This window comes from Pleurodeles waltl, chromosome 2_2 (assembly GCF_031143425.1).
Source record: "Pleurodeles waltl isolate 20211129_DDA chromosome 2_2, aPleWal1.hap1.20221129, whole genome shotgun sequence".
In the NCBI taxonomy this organism is placed as follows: Eukaryota; Metazoa; Chordata; class Amphibia; order Caudata; family Salamandridae; genus Pleurodeles; species Pleurodeles waltl.
The window spans coordinates 851,048,390-851,069,626 of NC_090439.1; the positions used below are offsets into that span (position 1 = coordinate 851,048,390).

General features: G+C 45.2%; 1 protein-coding gene across 2 annotated transcripts in view; it reads right to left on the minus strand.

Annotated features, from left to right (window-relative positions):
- VIRMA (vir like m6A methyltransferase associated) overlaps positions 1-21,237 on the minus strand; it is a 627,318-nt gene that overhangs the window by 334,350 nt on the left and 271,731 nt on the right. For both annotated transcript variants that reach the window (XM_069220484.1, XM_069220485.1), the window contains exon 14: positions 14,834-15,378. In XM_069220484.1, the coding sequence (XP_069076585.1) occupies positions 14,834-15,378 (545 nt within the window). The remainder of the gene's footprint in view (positions 1-14,833; positions 15,379-21,237) is intronic.

Here is a 21,237-nt window from a genome sequence, read left to right on the forward strand (position 1 = left end):
ATTGACCCCTCCCCATTCTAAAGTAACCATTGCCATGGGATGTACTTTTCTCTGATTGTCAGCGTTGGTGACTGTGTAAGTTTTTCCAGTCAGGTATTGGCCAGGGGAAACCAGTTTCTCTGTCACCATGGTGACACTGGCACCTGTATCCCTCAGGCCCTCTATTCTAGTCCCATTAATTAAGAGTTGCTGTCTGTATTTTTGCATGTTAGGCGGCCAGACAGCTAGTGTGGCTAAATCCACCCCACCCTCAGAAACTAGAGTAGCTTCAGTGTGGACCCTGAGTTGCTCTGGGCACACTGTTGATCCCACTTGGAGACTAGCCATACCAGTGTTACCTGGATGGGAGTTTGGAGTGGAACCTTTCTTGGGACAGGCCTTGTCTCCAGTTTGGTGTCCATGCTGTTTACAGCTATGACACCAGGCCTTTTTGGGATCAAAGTTTTTACCCTTGTACCCATTGTTTTGTGAAGAGGCTCTGGGCCCACCCTCCTGTGCAGGTTTTTGGGGGCCTGTAGAAGACTCTTTACTATTTTTAGCTTTGGCTGTCTCATCACCCTTCCCCTGGGGAGTCTTTGTGACCCCTTTCTTTTGGTCACCCCCTGTTGAAGTCTTGGACACCCTTGTCTTGACCCAATGGTCCGCCTTCTTTCCCAATTCTTGGGGAGAAATTGGTCCTAGGTCTACCAGATGCTGATGCAGTTTATCATTGAAACAATTACTTAACAGGTGTTCTTTCACAAATAAATTGCACAGCCCATCATAATTACTTACACCACTGCCTTGAATCCAACCATCTAGTGTTTTCACTGAGTAGTCAACAAAGTCAACCCAGGTCTGGCTCGAGGATTTTTGAGCCCCCCTGAACCTAATCCTGTACTCCTCAGTGGAGAATCCAAAGCCCTCAATCAGGGTACCCTTCATGAGGTCATAAGATTCTGCTTCTTTTCCAGAGAGTGTGAGGAGTCTATCCCTACACTTTCCAGTGAACATTTCCCAAAGGAGAGCACCCCAGTGAGATCTGTTCACTTTTCTGGTTACACAAGCCCTCTCAAAAGCTGTGAACCACTTGGTGATGTCATCACCATCTTCATATTTTGTCACAATCCCTTTGGGGATTTTTAACATGTCAGGAGAATCTCTGACCCTATTTATATTGCTGCCACCATTGATGGGTCCTAGGCCCATCTCTTGTCTTTCCCTTTCTATGGCTAGGAGCTGTCTCTCTAAAGCCAATCTTTTGGCCATCCTGGCTAACAGGAGGTCATCTTCACTGAGAGCATCCTCAGTGATTTCAGAAATGTGGGACCCTCCTGTGAGGGACTCACTATTTCTGACTAACACAGTTGGAGACAGGACTTGAGGGGTCCTGTTCTCCCTATTTAGGACTGGAGGAGGGACATTGGCCTCCAAGTCACTAATTTCTTCCTCTGTGATGTCATCATCAGAGGGGTTGGCTTTCTCAAACTCTGCCAACAGCTCCTGGAGCTGAATTTTGGTAGGTCTGGAGCCAATGGTTATTTTTTTGATATTACAGAGAGACCTTAGCTCCCTCATCTTAAGATGGAGGTAAGGTGTGGTGTCGAGTTCCACCACATTCATCTCTGTATCAGACATTATTTTGCTAAAAGTTGGAAGACTTTTTAAAGAATCTAAAACTGTTTCTAGAATCTAATTTCAAACCTTTAACAAACTTTTAAACTCTAAAAGACAATGCTAAACAGGGACTTAACACACAAGGCCCTAGCAGGACTTTTAAGAATTTAGAAAAATTTCAAATTGCAAAAAATCAATTTCTAATGACAATTTTGGAATTTGTCGTGTGATCAGGTATTGGCTGAGTAGTCCAGCAAATGCAAAGTCTTGTACCCCACCGCTGATCCACCAATGTAGGAAGTTGGCTCTGTATGTGCTATTTCAAAGTAAGGAATAGCATGCACAGAGTCCAAGGGTTCCCCTTAGAGGTAAGATAGTGGCAAAAAGAGATAATACTAATGCTCTATTTTGAGTAGTGTGGTCGAGCAGTAGGCTTATCCAAGGAGTAGTGTTAAGCATTTGTTGTACATACACATAGACAATAAATGAGGTACACACACTCAGAGACAAATCCAGCCAATAGGTTTTTGTATAGAAAAATATCTTTTCTTAGTTTATTTTAGGAACCACAGGTTCAAATTCTACATGTAATATCTCATTCGTAAGTACTCTAGGAACTTCAAATCATCAAAATTGCATGTATACTTTTCAAGTTATTCACAAATAGCTGTTTTAAAAGCGGACACTTAGTGCAATTTTCACAGTTCCTAGGGGAGGTAAGTATTTGTTAGGTTAACCAGGTAAGTAAGACACTTACAGGGCTTAGTTCTTGGTCCAAGGTAGCCCACCGTTGGGGGTTCAGAGCAACCCCAAAGTCACCACACCAGCAGCTCAGGGCCGGTCAGGTGCAGAGTTCAAAGTGGTGCCCAAAACACATAGGCTAGAATGGAGAGAAGGGGGTGCCCCGGTTCCGGTCTGCTTGCAGGTAAGTACCCGCGTCTTCGGAGGGCAGACCAGGGGGGTTTTGTAGGGCACCGGGGGGGACACAAGTCCACACAGAAATTTCACCCTCAGCGGCGCGGGGGCGGCCGGGTGCAGTGTAGAAACAAGCGTCGGGTTCGCAATGTTAGTCTATGAGAGATCTCGGGATCTCTTCAGCGCTGCAGGCAGGCAAGGGGGGAATTCCTCGGGGAAACCTCCACTTGGGCAAGGGAGAGGGACTCCTGGGGGTCACTTCTCCAGTGAAAGTCCGGTCCTTCAGGTCCTGGGGGCTGCGGGTGCAGGGTCTCTCCCAGGCGTCGGGACTTTAGGTTCAAAGAGTCGCGGTCAGGGGAAGCCTCGGGATTCCCTCTGCAGGCGGCGCTGTGGGGGCTCAGGGGGGACAGGTTTTTGTACTCACAGTCTCAGAGTAGTCCGGGGGTCCCTCCTGAGGTGTTGGATCGCCACCAGCCGAGTCGGGGTCGCCGGGTGCAGTGTTGCAAGTCTCACGCTTCTTGCGGGGAGCTTGCAGGGTTCTTTCAAAGCTGCTGGAAACAAAGTTGCAGCCTTTCTTGGAGCAGGTCCGCTGTCCTCGGGAGTTTCTTGTCTTTTCGAAGCAGGGGCAGTCCTCAGAGGATGTCGAGGTCGCTGGTCCCTTTGGAAGGCGTCGCTGGAGCAGGATCTTTGGAAGGCAGGAGACAGGCCGGTGAGTTTCTGGAGCCAAGGCAGTTGTCGTCTTCTGGTCTTCCGCTGCAGGGGTTTTCAGCTGGGCAGTCCTTCTTCTTGTAGTTGCAGGAATCTAATTTTCTAGGGTTCAGGGTAGCCCTTAAATACTAAATTTAAGGGCGTGTTTAGGTCTGGGGGGTTAGTGGCCAATGGCTACTAGCCCTGAGGGTGGGTACACCCTCTTTGTGCCTCCTCCCAAGGGGAGGGGGTCACAATCCTAACCCTATTGGGGGAATCCTCCATCTGCAAGATGGAGGATTTCTAAAAGTTAGAGTCACCTCAGCTCAGGACACCTTAGGGGCTGTCCTGACTGGTCAGTGACTCCTCCTTGTTTTTCTCATTATCTTCTCCGGCCTTGCCGCCAAAAGTGGGGCCTGGCCGGAGGGGGCGGGCAACTCCACTAGCTGGAGTGTCCTGCTGGGTTGGCACAAAGGAGGTGAGCCTTTGAGGCTCACCGCCAGGTGTGACAATTCCTGCCTGGGGGAGGTGTTAGCATCTCCACCCAGTGCAGGCTTTGTTACTGGCCTCAGAGTGACAAAGGCACTCTCCCCATGGGGCCAGCAACATGTCTCGGTTTGTGGCAGGCTGCTAAAACTAGTCAGCCTACACAGATAGTCGGTTAAGTTTCAGGGGGCACCTCTAAGGTGCCCTCTGTGGTGTATTTTACAATAAAATGTACACTGGCATCAGTGTGCATTTATTGTGCTGAGAAGTTTGATACCAAACTTCCCAGTTTTCAGTGTAGCCATTATGGTGCTGTGGAGTTCGTGTTTGACAAACTCCCAGACCATATACTCTTATGGCTACCCTGCACTTACAATGTCTAAGGTTTTGTTTAGACACTGTAGGGGTACCATGCTCATGCACTGGTACCCTCACCTATGGTATAGTGCACCCTGCCTTAGGGCTGTAAGGCCTGCTAGAGGGGTGTCTTACCTATACTGCATAGGCAGTGAGAGGCTGGCATGGCACCCTGAGGGGAGTGCCATGTCGACTTACTCGTTTTGTCCTCACTAGCACACACAAGCTGGTAAGCAGTGTGTCTGTGCTGAGTGAGAGGTCTCCAGGGTGGCATAAGACATGCTGCAGCCCTTAGAGACCTTCCTTGGCATCAGGGCCCTTGGTACTAGAAGTACCAGTTACAAGGGACTTATCTGGATGCCAGGGTCTGCCAATTGTGGATACAAAAGTACAGGTTAGGGAAAGAACACTGGTGCTGGGGCCTGGTTAGCAGGCCTCAGCACACTTTCAATTGTAAACATAGCATCAGCAAAGGCAAAAAGTCAGGGGGCAACCATGCCAAGGAGGCATTTCCTTACATACACGAGGTCATCATTCAAAGAAGTTGCATAGCAGCTCTCACTGCCAAGTGACAAGTTGGCTGAAAAAGAGGCAGCAGCTGGGAAATGTCTGAACTTTAGCCTGGTTGGGGTAAGCTTTGGCTTTGAACACAGCTCAGAGAAAGGGCTGAACCTGAAGTGGCTGCTGGTGGGATTTCACACTATTTACTGTGAGGCAGAGTGTGATGGAGGCACTGCTGCAAGAACTGCAGTTTGCAAGAACTGCCCCGGATTCGCAAGTCCTACCCACTCTGCATCAGACGCCCCAACCAGTATCCAGGTTACCCACTGGTCCAGAGCAGGTCCCTAGGTGATTCTGCCCTGGGTTGACCCCTCCTCACCAACACAATCACACCTGCAGCCTAAATCCGGAATAATCCTCCCCTCATCCTGACCGCGGGAGATCTGGAAGAAGATTCCCGATGCCTAAAGGTACCCCTGCACCCGCAGCCCCCTGGCCTTGGGGAATCCGACCACCGGTCCAGCTACATTCAGCAGGCAGCCCTCCTCCTTGTCCAGCCTGTGGTTTTCCTGAACTGACCCATGGACCTACCCTGCAGCATCTTTGTGACCCCTGGGGTCCCCCTACTGAAAAGCATTGGGAAGCCCGACGCTGTGTTTGCACCCTGCACCAGGCTGCCCCTGCCCTACTGAGGGTGTGTGTTTTGTGCTGACCTGACCCCCCCCGCCCCCAAGTGCTCACCAAGACCTCCCAGGTTTGCCCTCCAAAGATGCGAGTACTTACCCGCAAGCAGCCCTGATTCCGAGTGCCCCAATAGGAGACCATTTTAAATCTTGTATCATGTTTGATCTCTGCACCCGGCCGGCCCCGTGTTGCTGGTGGTGGGTTTTTGGGGTTAACTTGAACCCCAACCTGTAGACATCCTAACCCCCTGGAGACTGGAACTGTAAGTCTTGTACTTACCACAGAACTGTACTAAGTTTTCTTCCCCCTAGAACTGTCTCTGAAAATTGCACTGTCAACCTTTAAAATAGATATTTGCTATTTTTTTGAAAATCGTTTAATTTGCCAAATTGAAACAAAGTGGTGTTGATACATATGATTGATACTTACTTGCAAATGTACTTAACTACAAACTGAATCTCTTGGTTCTTGAAATAAAGTAACAAAATATATTTTAGCTATATAAAAACAATTGGTATGGAATTAGTCATTGAGTGTGTGCTTCACTTATTGCATGTGTGTGTACAACAAATGCTTTGCACTATCCTCTGATAAGCCTAACTGCTCGACCACACTATCACAAAAGAGAGCATTAGTATTATCTACTTTAGCCTCTGTTAAGCTGTAGGAAAGTACTCTTTTTTTTAGTAAGGTTACCCCCACTTTTTGCCTATTGGAAAGGGGAGTGACCAATCCCCTGTTCATCACTTGCTTCGTCCACCGTCGACCTGGTCCTGCATCCACAGAAGGGTGGGTAGTGGCTTCTGACACAACCGGACACGCCATCACGAACTGGACTTGGTCTCCTTCCTTTGCAGGTCCTCCTCTGTCAGGATCCCCCTTTGGGTTCTTCCAGTTTTGTCTGGGTCTTGCACAATCTTTTCCAAAGTACTCCTCTTGGTTTTGGGGAAATCCAGGTAGTTACCACTGCTCTCCTGGTCACTGGGGGTCACTCTGGTACTCACCTCTTGGGGTTCTTAGTTCCTCCAGCTCCCTTCTACTGATTCCACTTCCTTGGGTGGGGGATTTTCACATTCAGTTTGGCCCTCCCCTAGTGCCCTCGCTGTTTGCTATTGCTTTTACCATTGTCTATTGCTTTCTATGCTATTTACTGATTGCTAATTTGTATATATTAGTGCCTTTACTTACCTCCAGTTAGGGTATTGCCTGTACAGTATTTTAGTATTTGTGTTACTATAATAAAGTACCTTTATTTTAGCAACACTGTGTGGTTCTTTCATGTGTGTAAGTGCTGTGTTACTGTAGTGGCACTGCATACGCTTTGCACGTCTCCTAGCTAAGTCTTGGCTGCTCATCCACAGCAACCTCTGAAGAGCCCTGGATTCCTAGACACTGACTACACTTCACTAATAGGGGATACCTGGACCTGGTATAAGGTGATAACACCATAGGTGCTCACCACACACCAGGCCAGCTACCTACATAAGCCTCTGGGGAACTTCTGTACTCTGTGCACACTATATCTCCTTTTGATATGTATATATAGAGCCAGCTTTCCTACAGTATTCCAAAGGGTCCAGCAACGCCTCCCATTTCTCTCCGTACCCTAGCCCACAAGAAACAGGCTCAGGATCCGACATAGGATGCACTGCTCTTGTCGGCATCAAAGGACGCCCATCCGGCTCGGCGTAAGGAGCGACACCAGGGAACGTCAAGATGGTACGAGTGGCGCCATCCTGGATACAAGCATGGATTTCTGGGTGCCCCTCGGAGCAGAGGTTGAAGCTGCCAGCAAGGAACCCAAAAGGGCCCCTTCTGACTTTGTGGAGCCCAAAGGTGCTCAATCGGTGCCTGACTGCCCAAAAATGAGGTGCATGGCCTCATAAAACTCTTAACTGGGCAGTGGTGGCACCGGTTCCCAGAAACTCAGAGAGGTGCATAGTTGGACCAGATGCAGGCTCCGCAGATAGGGGCATAGAACTATGTTGCTCCCTCATCTCATCGGCCAACAGACTTACCCAATCGTCCAAAGGACTTGGAGTAGGATGACGAAGGAGGACTTCACAAACGCTTCCTGGACCTCCTTCTTGACCAGGTCCTTGACTTGCTGAGTCGAGCGTCAGGCCACCATCAGCTTCAGGGACCACTCCCACAAAGCGTTCAGATGAATGGCCTGACACTCTGAATAAGACTTCGGCCCTGGTTGCACTCTAAACACCAAAGGCACACGAGGTGCGGATTAGTCATAGACATCGCCAAATGACAGGATCCACAGGGCTTGAAACTGGTCTTCCTAGATGACATCCTCAATGCACCAGGAGTTAACGGTTCAAAAAAAAACTTTGACGAAAAGTTGCAAAAGGCCAATCAAAAAATGACTGAGGGGTATCTCTCTTCGGATCAGCACTGGCTGGTGCAGAAATAAAGGAATTGACGTCAGCATGTCAGGGTGGAACCTAAATAGGACCACTGACATTATACCTGACGAGAACGACACCAACAATGGACGTGGAGCAGATCGGCACCACTTAACGGTGTGCAGGGGTACTGATTGACAAAAATCTCAAGATCCAGACTGATGCTTGAGGGAAATTCTAAGGTACAGAATCTGCTTCTAGATGTCTCTATCAGATGAGGATTCTTCTTTCTCACCAAACAGCCTAGCCGCACCAAAGACCATGTCAACAAGTAAGTTTAGCTCTCTTACTCACTTTGAAAACAGCCTTTCTCGTGGCCATTACGTCTGCCCGCAAGGTGAGTGAGCTGCAGGAAATGTCATCTAAGCTACCCTATCTTTTTCTCTAGCCTGATATAGTGGTTCATATTTTTACGAAATTTAGTCAAAATCTTTTTTGTCTTGTTGCAGAAGGTGTGACTGTGTAGCGGCCCAAGAGAGACACAGCACTGAAGGAACGAAGCACAGCTGGCTAGAGAGAGAACTCTCTTGTTCATAGCATCTATTTTCTTTGACTCCCTATCCAGTGGTGCTATGGGAAAATAATTCAGAATGGCTACTCTTAAAAGGTCCGAAAGATAAGTCTCTTAGGGGTAAAGGTACTGAGTCATGAAGACTCTGTGACCTTGCATGGGGTCTGGGTCTTCACACAATAGAAGACTTGCTGGTGGGGTTAAACAAGGCTTGGACTAAGTTGGCAGGTGACAATCAGTAAGGACTCCAACGTCGATGGCCCAGGCTATACAATCTTGGTTAAAATTTTAGCCTTAGTCACCACTGTAGGCAGCTATAAATCGAACACTGCTGGGGGGCCAAGAGCGAATTAATCTACCTCTTCGTCATGTTAATTATGGGATTAAAAGGAACATCATCAAGGCCCTGAAGAGCACTGGAATGAGAGCCAGAAAGGAGCTCCACCTTCCTGAAATACTGCCTCTGAGGTACCTTCAATCTAGGTTTTCCTCCTTGGTCATAGAATAGAGAGTTCTGAGGCATCCCCTAGCTGAGACTGGGTCCCGAGCCGCAATCCAAGTCTATAGTGCCAGGGGCAGGGTTGTTACTGGAACAATTCACACAGCCTACAGCAAGGGAGTCCAAGTGTGGCGCCGGAACAGGCTGAGGTCAAACGGATTTGTTGGTGAAGGACATGTTAGAAGACGTCTGGCTGGAGGTCCTGAAAGATCTGTGGAGCCCAAAGGCACACCAAAGGGCTCCAGAACTATCTTAAAAATTATCAACAAAGTTTCCTTGAAGGCTGCAATCTGCTGCACAGCCGACAACAACCTAGGAACTCTGGGCACATAGGCCCCTAGAGCACGGATCAAGAATGTATGTATATATGCTTTCGTACTTCTAAAGCGCAAACCTATCTTGCTAGCACCGAACATGGGCAAGCCCCAGTGGGGATACACAGATCCTTTAGAGCATGGGTACTCGCAAACATTTTCCCAAGGGCCCCAAAGTATGGTCTGTAGTGTGCCCGTGGCCACATTAATGCCAAGATGGTGGGAGTGGGGAGTTGTAGGGGAAAGGGGTCTACGTGGTCATAGCGGAAGTGAATCATGGTATGGTTAGGGGGTCATGGTGTTATTTTGAGCGTTGCATTCCATACAGTCCTCTAAATGAAGCCCCTAATAGGATATAGATTTGACAGTACTGTGTTATGCTGTCTTTGAATGCTGTGCCTCTAACGCACTTTCGGGTAAGCCTTCTCTGCTTGCTATCATTACCTTGAGAGCCAAGTGTTATTGTTTGGAAATTAAATAGAATTGCACAATGTGAAACCAGAAAAACTAGTATCAATCCTGGCTTCCCCTCTTGATTAAACTATCTGATCTTTGAAATATAGGAGTTCAGGATATACACTGCACAAAACCTTCACTTGTGATTGATTTAATAAACTATAATGTTATCCATGTAATAACAACCCAGGCTACCCAGAGGGTTCTATGTGACAAATGACCTGACCCCTAGTTCACTATTTACAATGTTGTGCGGGTTGTAGGCGGCATGAATGTTTCTGCATTAATTTTTGTAAACTATCAGTTTTAAAAAATACTTCAGAATGCACTGTTATAATCTGATGTACTAATGTGAAACATATCTGCATGTTCATAAAATAAATTCTTTGAATTCTGAAGAAACTACATCATATTCTTACGCTTTTGTTTTAAGACTGCTTAAAAAAGGAATATGTTCATAAAGTTAAGTGGTGAAGGGCACTTTACTTGCTTCTTCTCTTTTACTTTGGTTAACATGGAAATACACACTTGGCCATTTAATATTTTTCTGAATGTTAATGCTGTCTCAAGTAAACAGCAATAGTTCAGCTGGTGGCCACATGTAGCCCACAGGCTGTACTTTGATTATCACTGCTTTAGAGCAAGGGTGATATAGTTGAATTTGTTCTGCCCTTTGATGACCCATGCTTGTTGCATGAAAGATGTCTTTTAGGGCCCAAGGGTGTTATGTTATACTATATGTTATGCTATTTGTTAACTTATATGTCATAGGGATTTATAATGTGCATAGTTGCCCCAGTACGGCGCTTCCCAGTGGCTGGTCACTGATACAAAAATATGCCAAGAAATGTGCCAAAGCACCTCAAAGGAAAGCAGGCAGAGACGCCTTAAACTGAAAACAACCAAGCCTTTATATGCTTTCGAAAACTTAGATGATTGAGTCTTCCTTAACTGTGGCAACAGAGTATTCCACGAGTCCAGAGCCCAAGCTCCGGTTTTATAGCATAAGTCTCTGGGATGATGTTGGGCAGAGCTTTGTCTCCCTCTAGGTGGGAGATGACTAGGTTTTGAGGCTTTTAGGGCAAAACTGGTCTTCTGTAGCTCTTTGTTTCAGTCTACAGAGGCCCTGGCCAGGTTGGACTGTTCCTACTGCAGCATGACAAAGGCTATGTATATGGCTTGTGTAGAAAAGTGCCTCTTTTTGACATGGTTAATCACCATTTTTGCCTGGTACATGATGTGATTTCGACTGAAAGTGCACTGGGTTCCTGTTAACCAGGTCTCCGGTGGCAGAGCTCTTTCCCACAACTGCACAGTTGTTTCCCCAATTGGCAAAACCTTTAGCACCCTCTGTAAGTTCCTAGTAAATGGAACCCCTGGTACTTAGGGCCTGGAGTATAAAAACGGCTCTTAAGGGCTGCAGCACGAATTGTGCCACCCTAAGGGACCATTCACCAAGCACATGACAGGCTGCCACTGCAGGCTGTGTGTCTTGGTGAAGACAAAAGTGAAAACACAAAATGGCACACAGCCTGTGTGCCATGACCCCTAACACTGCAAGCAATATATGTAAGTCACCCCTCTAGCAGGGCTTATAGCTCGAAGACAGGGTGCATTATATTACAATATGAGGGCACAACGGCACAAGCAGATATGACCCTGCTATGTCTTTGTCAATACTCAAACATAGTAAGTGACCAGGGAAGCCATTTTAAAAGTATGTGCTGGACACTGGCTAATAAGAGTTCCCCAGCTACAAGATGGCTTCACTGAAGATAGGGATGTTTGGTATTGAACATCTTGTATTGGTGAACCCACACTGATGCCAGTGTTGGATTTACCAATACATGCACCCAGAAGGCACCTTAGAGGTGCTCTCTGAAATCCTACCAGCCTCTGGTGTGCTCACTGACTGATTTCTTCCAGTTTGCCACTCTAGACACCGTTCTGACTCCCTAGGGTGACAGCCTTTTGCTCTCAGGAGGCCCAGAACAAAAGCCTGTTCAGGAATAGGGTGTAAGAACCCCTCGCACAGGTTAACCTGCTGATTAGCCTTCCTGAGGCGGCAAACCTCAAAGAGCTGCAGCCTTTGAAATGCGAACTGGCTCCCCTCACAGGAGAGAAAGCCCCTTTCAAGAGCCCATTTGGCACATGGACTGGCGGAAAAATTAGCTAGTCTGGTAGGCATGGCACCTCCAGGCAGTACCACCCCTAAGGTGGTCTACTGCAAGGGGGACAGGATTTTTCAGAGATAGCCATCTTTAAGATAGCATATCTAAGAATTCTGGGACAGGGTTATGCCTACTTCCCACAGGAAGTGGTCATGTAGGGGGCATAGTGACCCCAAGGATCAACAGCCCATTGGCTACCCTACACACCCCTAATGCCCCTAGGGGTACTAAATTTAGTATTTAGGGGAGACCCTGGCACCAGGGACCAGATTCCTGCTGACCTACAAAAATGGACACTGAGGAGCAGCAAAAGAAGAAGCAGCTGACCTGGACCCAGCCCTGCTGGCCTGTCTGCTGCTCCTGCCAAATTGCGCCAAAGTCCCAAAGTGGTCACGTCCTGCAGCTACTGTGCCCCCCAAGCCTAGGAGGACTGCCTGCTTTCTAAAAAGATCCGGAAACTCCAGTGGAGCAGCACAGCTGTTTCCCTGCATCTGCAGGCATCCCAAGACAACCTGTGAGGACTCAAGACCACCAAAAACCCAGCACATGGAAGCACCACCGCACCCGTGCCACACAGCTAGAGCTGAAGTGGACCAACGGTGCCAGCATGGTTCCCCAGCCTTCCAGAGACAAAGTCTACCCCAGACATGACCACTGAGGATCCACAGATGATGCCTGCAGCCTCTGCACGCACACCACCTCAACCGTGGGTGCCCGGGTGGAGAAAACCAGATGCGTCAGGACACCTCTGCACCTGTCGTCCCTAATCCGTGGAGAAGCAGACTGAAGGTGTTCCCACGTCCTCGGATATCCCAAGATTAAAACCCATTCAGCTGTTCCGCCCAACTAGACCCCCCAGTCCTCACCTGCAGCATGTTTTTGGCCGGACCAACCCCTACAGAGTAACGCTGGGCCCCCCAACGCTTAACTGCACCTCTGGGACCTGGTCCAAAGAAGGCCAAGGACACAGAAGAGCAGCAAAAGCAGAAGAGGAGAAAAGCAGCTGACCTGGTACCAACCTTGCCAGCCTGTCTGCATCACTCATCGATATCTGCACCAAAGTCGACTCGTCCTGCAGCTGTGACTCCAGAAACCCGGGAGGACTGCCTACCTTCGAAAAAGCTCAATATCTCCTGTGAACAGCGGACTTCAAACCCTCTGGAACCATCAAAACCTGACGCCGGAAGTCACCACTGCACCCGCCGTCTAGGACCAAAGTTGAAGTGGACCAGCAGTGCCAACAACGTTCCCCAGCCCTCCAAAGTCTGAATCCATTGTGGTTTCACACCTCCCTTGACTCCCTGATGAAGCCTGCAGCCTCTGCACGCAGCCCCCATATACTACGACCACTGTGGTCAGAAAAACCTGACACCTAAGGACACCTCTGCACCCGTCACCCCTTAACCAAGCAGAAGTGGACCAAAGGTGCCTACCTGTGCACAGCATCGTGAGGCCTGAGCCTCTCGGTTGGTTCTGCCAGACTGGCCTCCTGGCCAGAGCCTGTAGCCTCTTTTCGCACAGTCGATCCCCATAAGAATGCATCCAACGCTATTTTGCATTTGGCACCCAGCCGCTCCTTGCTGCTGGGGTGTACCATTGGTGCTGCCTTGGACCTTGCTCAGTACTCACCTTCACTCCTGGAAATTGGTCTTGTAAGTCGCTGTACTCTTCCTGTTTGCAGAGCTTGTTTTTCCTCCCATATAAATAACATTTTAGAACTCAGAAATTGCACTGTGTTCACTTCTTAAAGTGAAAAGAATTCCTATTTAAACATGTACTAACCTGAACAATTTTTCTATGATGCCTAAACATATATAAAGATACTTGCTATTTTTATGAACTGGTGTGGATCACTTTTTTGAGTTGTGTGTCTTATTTATTGACTACTGTATGTATTTGTAGATGTCTTGCACTTCTCTGTGTTAAGCCTAAGGCTGCTCGACTACAATACCCCTAAATAGAGCACTTTGGGATTGCATAGCAAGCCCTGTCCATTTACTGGGGAACTCCTGGTCCCTTTACATGGTATTCACGTACCACATAAAGGGACAGCTTCCTACAGCTTGTCTCCGTCTACAGTACCATCCTAAGCAAAAACAATATGGACTGGAATGTAGCCCCGAGTAACTTCAGGGGACTGAGATTAATTCAAGCACTCCAACCACCACCTTTTTGTTTTCCATAGGTTAATGGATATTGAATTCAGTCCAGCTATCGATAGAAGTTTCCTTGGAAATTGTTTTCTGGTCTTATTCTACTCTTCAGAGGTAACCCTCAATTGCACTGCATTCTTTCACTTTAAATGCACAAACCTATGGCACCTTCCTCTTAATGTGCATTCTCAGAGTGCCTGGTAAGCTCTGTACACCCTTACATAACTGCCCCAATTCTTTTAAGTGCCTTCCTCCTGAACATACTTTTGACATTACTCCCAACCCATGCTAGTGCACGAGTTTCTGAAATGGTCTGTAATCTATTTATGCATAGAATAGCAATTCAATTTTGAATTTGTTATAAAGAAACGTCTTAGGAGTGTACTCATATGAAATTGTAAGCAACACCTATCAGGTGTATTTCTTTCCATTTTCCACCACACTTTTATCAGGGACACTATTTAGTTTTAAATGAGTGCTTGCCATTATATGTTACAAATATTGCATTGCTTTGCTTGTGACATTTCCCTACTGTATGCCAAAAAACACAGTGAACACTGCAAAAAAACACATTTTGCATTGACAGAAGCAAGCGGTGGAACATCATCAAACAATACCACTGCATTTTACATAACCTGGAAATGTGGGTGCACAAATATTTGATTGCGCCCCCGAACTACACAGGCAATGGACATAGTCAGTCTGTTTGGCTTTTATGTGATAAAGCTTGCACAAGCTGGCATATAGAAATCTTTGAGTCATCTCTCTTTGCAATTTTCCTCTTTTTGTGCCTCCTATGTCTGTGCTGCAGGATTGGGGACACAGGAGGCCAAACGGAAAAAGATACAAACAGACAAGTCATAAATAGTTTAGCATATTTGTGCATGTGTGTATTAGCACAGTAAAGCCAGACCAAATAGCATTGCAAATGCTCCTTGAATAACTGTGTGGACAGTTTACTGCAGACAATCACTGGTTATAGACTAGCTAGAAACCTGGGAGTAAATTTCTCATTTTCAATAATGCTTGGGATTATACAAACTGAACATTTAACAGTAAGCAATAATTATAATGTGAGTACATTACCTCAGTGGTTTGTAAAGGCAGTGGAAAAGGCAACAGCTCTGATAGCAACACAAGTCCAGAGAAAAATCCTTCAGGAATTTTCAAAACAGAAGACAGAACCTCCTTCAACATTAGAGACCATGTGTTGTTGGCTAAGGTCTCTTCTGACATTGTCACTTGTTCATTCACACCCTGAGTGAATGTGAGAAGAATATCAACAATATCACTCTGGATTTTCTGTTCCTCTCCATCGAGACGGCCTGAGATTGGGATGGAACACAGCAGCATGTGTAGAGCAACAAGAGAAGAAGGGATGCGTGTGTCTTTAAACTCAAAAGAGCCACCTTTCAGAAGTTCCGTCAACATGGTTTTCAGTAGAGTGAGTGTACACCGTGCCACCGAGATGGTGGTAACCCTGTGAAGGGTGGTTCCCATGTTGACATGCAGCCTCCATGGCTGAATAAGAATGCTGTTCAGTTTTTGTAAGATGCGGATGAAGGTGTCCATTCCATCTGCAGAGAAAAGCTGAATGACAGCCAGGTTCCATTTCAGGTCTTTCTGTTGACCTTAACAGGAGACATGAGAACACAAGGACTATTAAACCATCATTTCACTTAATTTACTTACCAACACGACAAGCAGCATAAAAACATCTTTTAAATACAGTACTAAAACCAGTTTATTGATTATTTTGCACTGATATTGAGGTTTTTACATGTGCATGTTTTTTCTAAGAAGGGTCTAATTAGAGTCATTAAAAAGCTGTTTTTGTTTCCCTGAAAACACAATACACTACTTTGTAACAAAATCTATATGCTTTTAAGGAATGTTTCAACCAATTTGCATGTGTGCTGTTATAGTAAAACAGTTTTTGCAAGCAAAATTGTCTTTTTATAGCAGAATCCTTTTCACTTGAATGTTTCAACGACTCTAGACTTCTGTATATCAGTTACAAAAAAGGCCACTGGACCAGTGATTCTGTACCCCAAAGTCTGACAGTCATAAGGGAAATAACTCTTAAATTTCAGTAAGTATGCTTCTAGATAGATAAGGAGCATTCCTAATGAACTGCCATTCGATAATGTGATGCAGGATGGGTGCAACAATACTTGCAGTTCCAAAAACGACAAGCAGATAAGAGCAATAGTATTGTTTTTTGTATAGTAAAACATTTGCTTCCATTCATCTGTACTGGGATGAGGGAAGGTGAAAATGAGGTGCTTTCTAGAGAGGGGAAGGACCTGTGAGGAAGAGGGGGTACAAAGCAGATGAAAGTCCTACGAAAACCTAGAAATTGTTCAATGCTTGTTCTTTGGGAAGTTTTATAAGTGCAATCTTTTATTCTCGAAGAAAGTTTACAACAGCTAAGAGTGATGTATGTCATGGTTGATTTCAGGAAATCCTAAGAGATCAATAAGAGCCCCAGACTTTCTGGGAATTCTTGTTATTTGTTAAAAAAGTGTTTGTACTGCTACCTTTGCCTGTTCACTACAGGCTCCCTTAGTTTTAGCCAGTTTGGTCTTTTTAAACTGCTGTTTTTTACCTGTGACTGTTTGAAATTTCCCTCCCAGTTTGTGGCAAAAGACAGCATAAAGTCAAACGCCACAACGTCCCTCCCCCCCTATTTAAAAATAAAAAATAAAATAAAAAGCTACATACACCTCAGTGGCTAACCAGAGTGTGTTTAGGAGACTGCTTAATCTGCTTTAGTGATTTAAACTGTGTTTAGAAAGTGTCTGCACCACTTGTTTTTACCTTAAAAAAGACAAATATATAAGTGCGCGACAAGCAGTATTTCAGTGCTTTTCAATCTGTCCTTTACATGGAAAGTAGACTCTGCCAGCTTGGAAGTGTGGATTCTGCCTGTCTGTATCTAAGGAGATTCTGAATAGAGCAGCACCTCCCTCCTCCCTTCCACAGGGGCCTGGGCTTGGTGATTGGCTCTCTAGCTCCCAGGCAACATGAGCCCCCCACTAACACCTGTACTGGGCCTTTACGTTTGTGGCGGGAACCCCAAGACAGCCACCTCCATTTTCTGAGCCCAGCTTTCCCTGCACCCTAATACAGCCAAGTGATCAAGAAATCCTAGGAGACTGGTAAGAGCCCCGGACTATCTGGGAATTCTTGTTATTTGTTAAAAGGTGTTTGTACTGCTATCCATGCCTGTTTACTGTAGGGTCCATGTGTTTCACCCAGCTCGGTCTTATTAAACTGCTGTTTTTTTACCCAGGACCGTTTAAAATTTCCCTCCTAGTTTGTGGTAAAAGACTGCATAAAGCCAACCGCCAAGCCCCTCCTTTTTTTTTTTTTTTTTTTTTTTTTTTAAAGGCTACATACACCTCAGTGGATAACCACAGTGTGTTTAGGAGACTGCTTTTGTGATTTAAACTGTGTTTAGAAAGTGTCTGCACCAACTGTTTTTGCCTTGAAAACGCCAAATATCTGAGTGCGCAACAAACAGTATTTCAGTGCTTTTCAATCTGTCACTTACCTCGAAAGTAGACTCTGTTAGCTTGGAAGTATGGAATCTGTCTGTTGGTAACAAAGGTGATTCTGAATAGAGCAGCACCTCCCTCCTCCCTGCCACAAGGGCTTAAGTTAACTTGGCCCTTATATACGTTTCCATTGGTTGCTGCATATGTTGTTGTGATTGGTTGCTGAGTATTTCTATTGGCTTAGGGTTTGCGTTTTGATTGGTACTAGGGTTGGTATTTCTACTGGTACATGGTTTTAGGGCTTCTATTTTTAGTTGTACTAGAGTTGGGATTCCTATTGGTCCGTGGTTTTTGGGCTTCTATTTTGATTGGTAGTGGGGTTGGGATTCCTATTGGTCTGTGGTTTTAGGGTTTCTATTTTAATTGGTACTAGGGTTGGGATTCCTATTAGTCAGTGATTTTAGGGCTTCTATTGTGATTGATACTAGGGTTGGGATTCCTATTGGTCCGTGCTTTTAGAGCTTCTACTGTGATTGGTACTAGGGATGGGGTTCCTATTGGACTGAGGTTTTAGGGTTACTGTTGTGATTGGTAGTCAGGATTAGGGGTGTGATTAGTTAATAGGGCTAGGTGTCCCATTGGCTTTAGGGTTACAAATCTGATTGGTTAGGACTAGGTTACTATTGGCCAATAAGGCTATTTAAGCCTACGGCTCAGGGCAGCCCAGGTGTTGAGGCTAAGAGGGACAAGGGCAGTTGCCTGTTTCGGCTGGGTTGGGCCTAGGGCCAGAAATGCTGCCCTATTTTCCATTTATTAAAAAGAACCTTATTCCCTAAAAATTCTCCAACATCAAAACACAATATCAGCAAAGACATCCAACTCATGCACCACAAACAGACCTCAAACAGATTGCAATGTCTCATCAACCTGCACAAAAGCCCAAATCCCACACCTGTACGCATATCCACCACAACTACAACATTAAGACACCTTTATTTTCACACCAAACACAACTCTGTCTATTCCCACTAACACATCCTGCCGTCGCCCACACAACACAAAACCACATTATACATTACTTTCAGCCATCCAGGCACATACTCACTGTTCATGCAAACCAACAGCGCTATCCTCTATTTGCTCTTGCCACACCCCCTTTCATCATGACAATTCCTAAACCCAGCCTTCCATTACACCATTCACAAACACCCTCCCCCTCTCTTCACCAATTACACACAACCATACAATCCTTACCCTCCAACACACATATTACCTCTTCCAGTAATCAAAACTAACACAAACACCTCAACCCTCGCCAATCCCTTCTTACACACCTCATACACTAGTCTCCAAAACACATCAACACCCACTGTAATATTCTAATACCACTCACCAGCACTAACTCACATACAAATCCTTCACAGACAACCACTACAATATCTCCTCACTATTCCACAAAAACAAAATTAACCACACACACACACATCAGCACATCAAAATAACACAAACTTTCATACTTTCCATCCCACCCTCATGACTACACAAATAATACAAATCATGACCAATCTTTACTCCTACATTCTCACTCTTCATAAACATCTACCACAAGAACCCCAACTCAGCAACATTCATTCACCTGCCTCTCATCCATTGCACAATTTTGAGCCTTACATTACGATTAACATGCTCCTCCACCACCCCTACCCCATTCTCCTTCCACACTAAACAGACACAAACAAAATAAACAACATGCCACTCTTAACAACTGTGCATCCTCTTGCCTATTACACAATAAGGCTACTCTACAAAAAACAAACTACTCACGATGTCCACCACCAAAACACAGAGACACAAAAAATGCCTCCTAAGCCTTCTGAACGAGGGTCACTATTTAGAAAAATAGCACTATTGTGAACCTCATACAGTTATCACAACGAACAACACACCTGCTACAAGCTCACAATATACTGCTCACCCTTCTCCAAAACAAAATGACACTGCCACAAACACGCATTTTCTAAACTCCCTACTCATAAATGCTCGATCACACTCAAAAAACAAGCACCACGTCTATGAGCTGCTCATTAAGAAACAACCTGACTTACTATTAGTAACGGAATTATGGTTGGTAGAGGACATGGCTCCAGTGTTGCATGAAGCCGTTCCTCCAGGCTTCCAAACCATCAGAAAAAAATGTATAGGCAAAATAGGAGGTGGACTAGCTATTATATTCAAACAAGCAATACATTTCATTACAACAGACATTTCCTTACAAGGGTGTGAGGCCCTCCTCACCAGATGCAACCCTGCCCCAACTTCCTCCTGTTACTTTCTCCTCTTTTACCGACCTCCACCTAACAATTCAACATTCCCAGACACTTTTCTGGACAGTCTCAAACATCATAACATTATACTCAAACCTATGCATTCTTGGGGACCTAAACAGTGACAGTAAACCTATATCGGATTGTACACAATCCCACACACCTCGCTGGACACATCCTAGATGTCATTTTTGCAAACCCTGAACTAGTTAACGTTCACGCCAAACACATGGTCAGAACACCATTTGGTAACTTTCCGACATTATACACCACAAATCAACACAATCTATAGCACTTTACATACACACATATATCGACCATGGAGCAAAATCAATTGAAGACTTAGGGCCAGATGTATGAAGAATCCACTTTGCGATTCTCTAAAAGTGATTTTTAAGAAATCGCTATTTCTGATTCGTAAAATGGCATGTATCATATTTGCGATTCGGAGCCCATTCGCACCTATGGGCCTGTAGGCCCATATATGCGATTTTTTTGCATTCCCCAAATTGCGAATTCCTAACTGGAATTCGCAATTGAGGAAATGCAAAACCCCAGGGTGCTGGGGGCCTAAGGCCCCCTCTGCTGCACCCCAAAAAAATATTTCAGGACATGTAAGGCACACACATGCCAATGGGACATGTGTGCGTTACATGTTAATTTAAAAAATGCATTTATAATGCATTTTTAAAATTTGCACATGGTTACCTATTGCGATTTGTTAATGCCCATTTCGCATTAAGGAAAAGCTTGATACATGTGCATAAGAAATCGCAAATAAGGATTCCTTATTTGCGATTTCTTATTTAGAGAATCGCAATTTGCTATTCTCTAAACGGGGTCGCAATTTTAAGGAATCGCTATTCTAGCGATTCCTCAAAATTGCATAGCGAATGCCTTTCATACACAATTTTTGCCGGCCATTCGCACCGTTTGCAAATGCAAAATCGCTTAATACATGTGGCCCTTAGAAACACAACTAACAGCTAACACAGACATAGACACAATAAATTCTGTTCCAAAACTTTATGAGTGGCTACAGGAAGCTTTCGATATCCTAATACCACTCAGAAAAATTAAACAGGACAGAAAAAAAACAACACCTTGGAGAAATACAGAGCTTAAAAAGATAAAGCAACAAATCAGAAGGTTGCAACAGACCTGGCACAAAACAAACAACATTCAAGACACAGAATTTAAAATGCTAAATCCACAACTAAAGAATTTTATAAAATTCTAAATGAATTTCAAAAACCTAAATGTATGGAAGGAAGTCATCCCACTACTCAAGATTTCACAAACAAACAATTCCAACAATTCAAAGAAATTCATTAAACAACCAAGGCAGACAAACTGGACTCCTATTTAAAACAGAAAAAAACATCAGCACCAACCTGTTTCCTAAAATCCCCTCTAAGAGTAAACCAACCAAGCCTTGCACTCTTTCAAACAAATATCACAAGGTGAATTTATGAATCTGGTCAAAACAAGCAGGCCTTCCGGCTGCCCTTCTGACCCTTGTCCACCATACATCTTCAAGAACATTATTTTATCTACTTCTGCTGGCATGTCTGTAAGAAGAATCATCAAAAAGTCTTTAACTACAGGAACATTTCCTGAAGACCTGAAAAAGGCATACATTCGTCCGTTATAGAAGAAAAGAAAC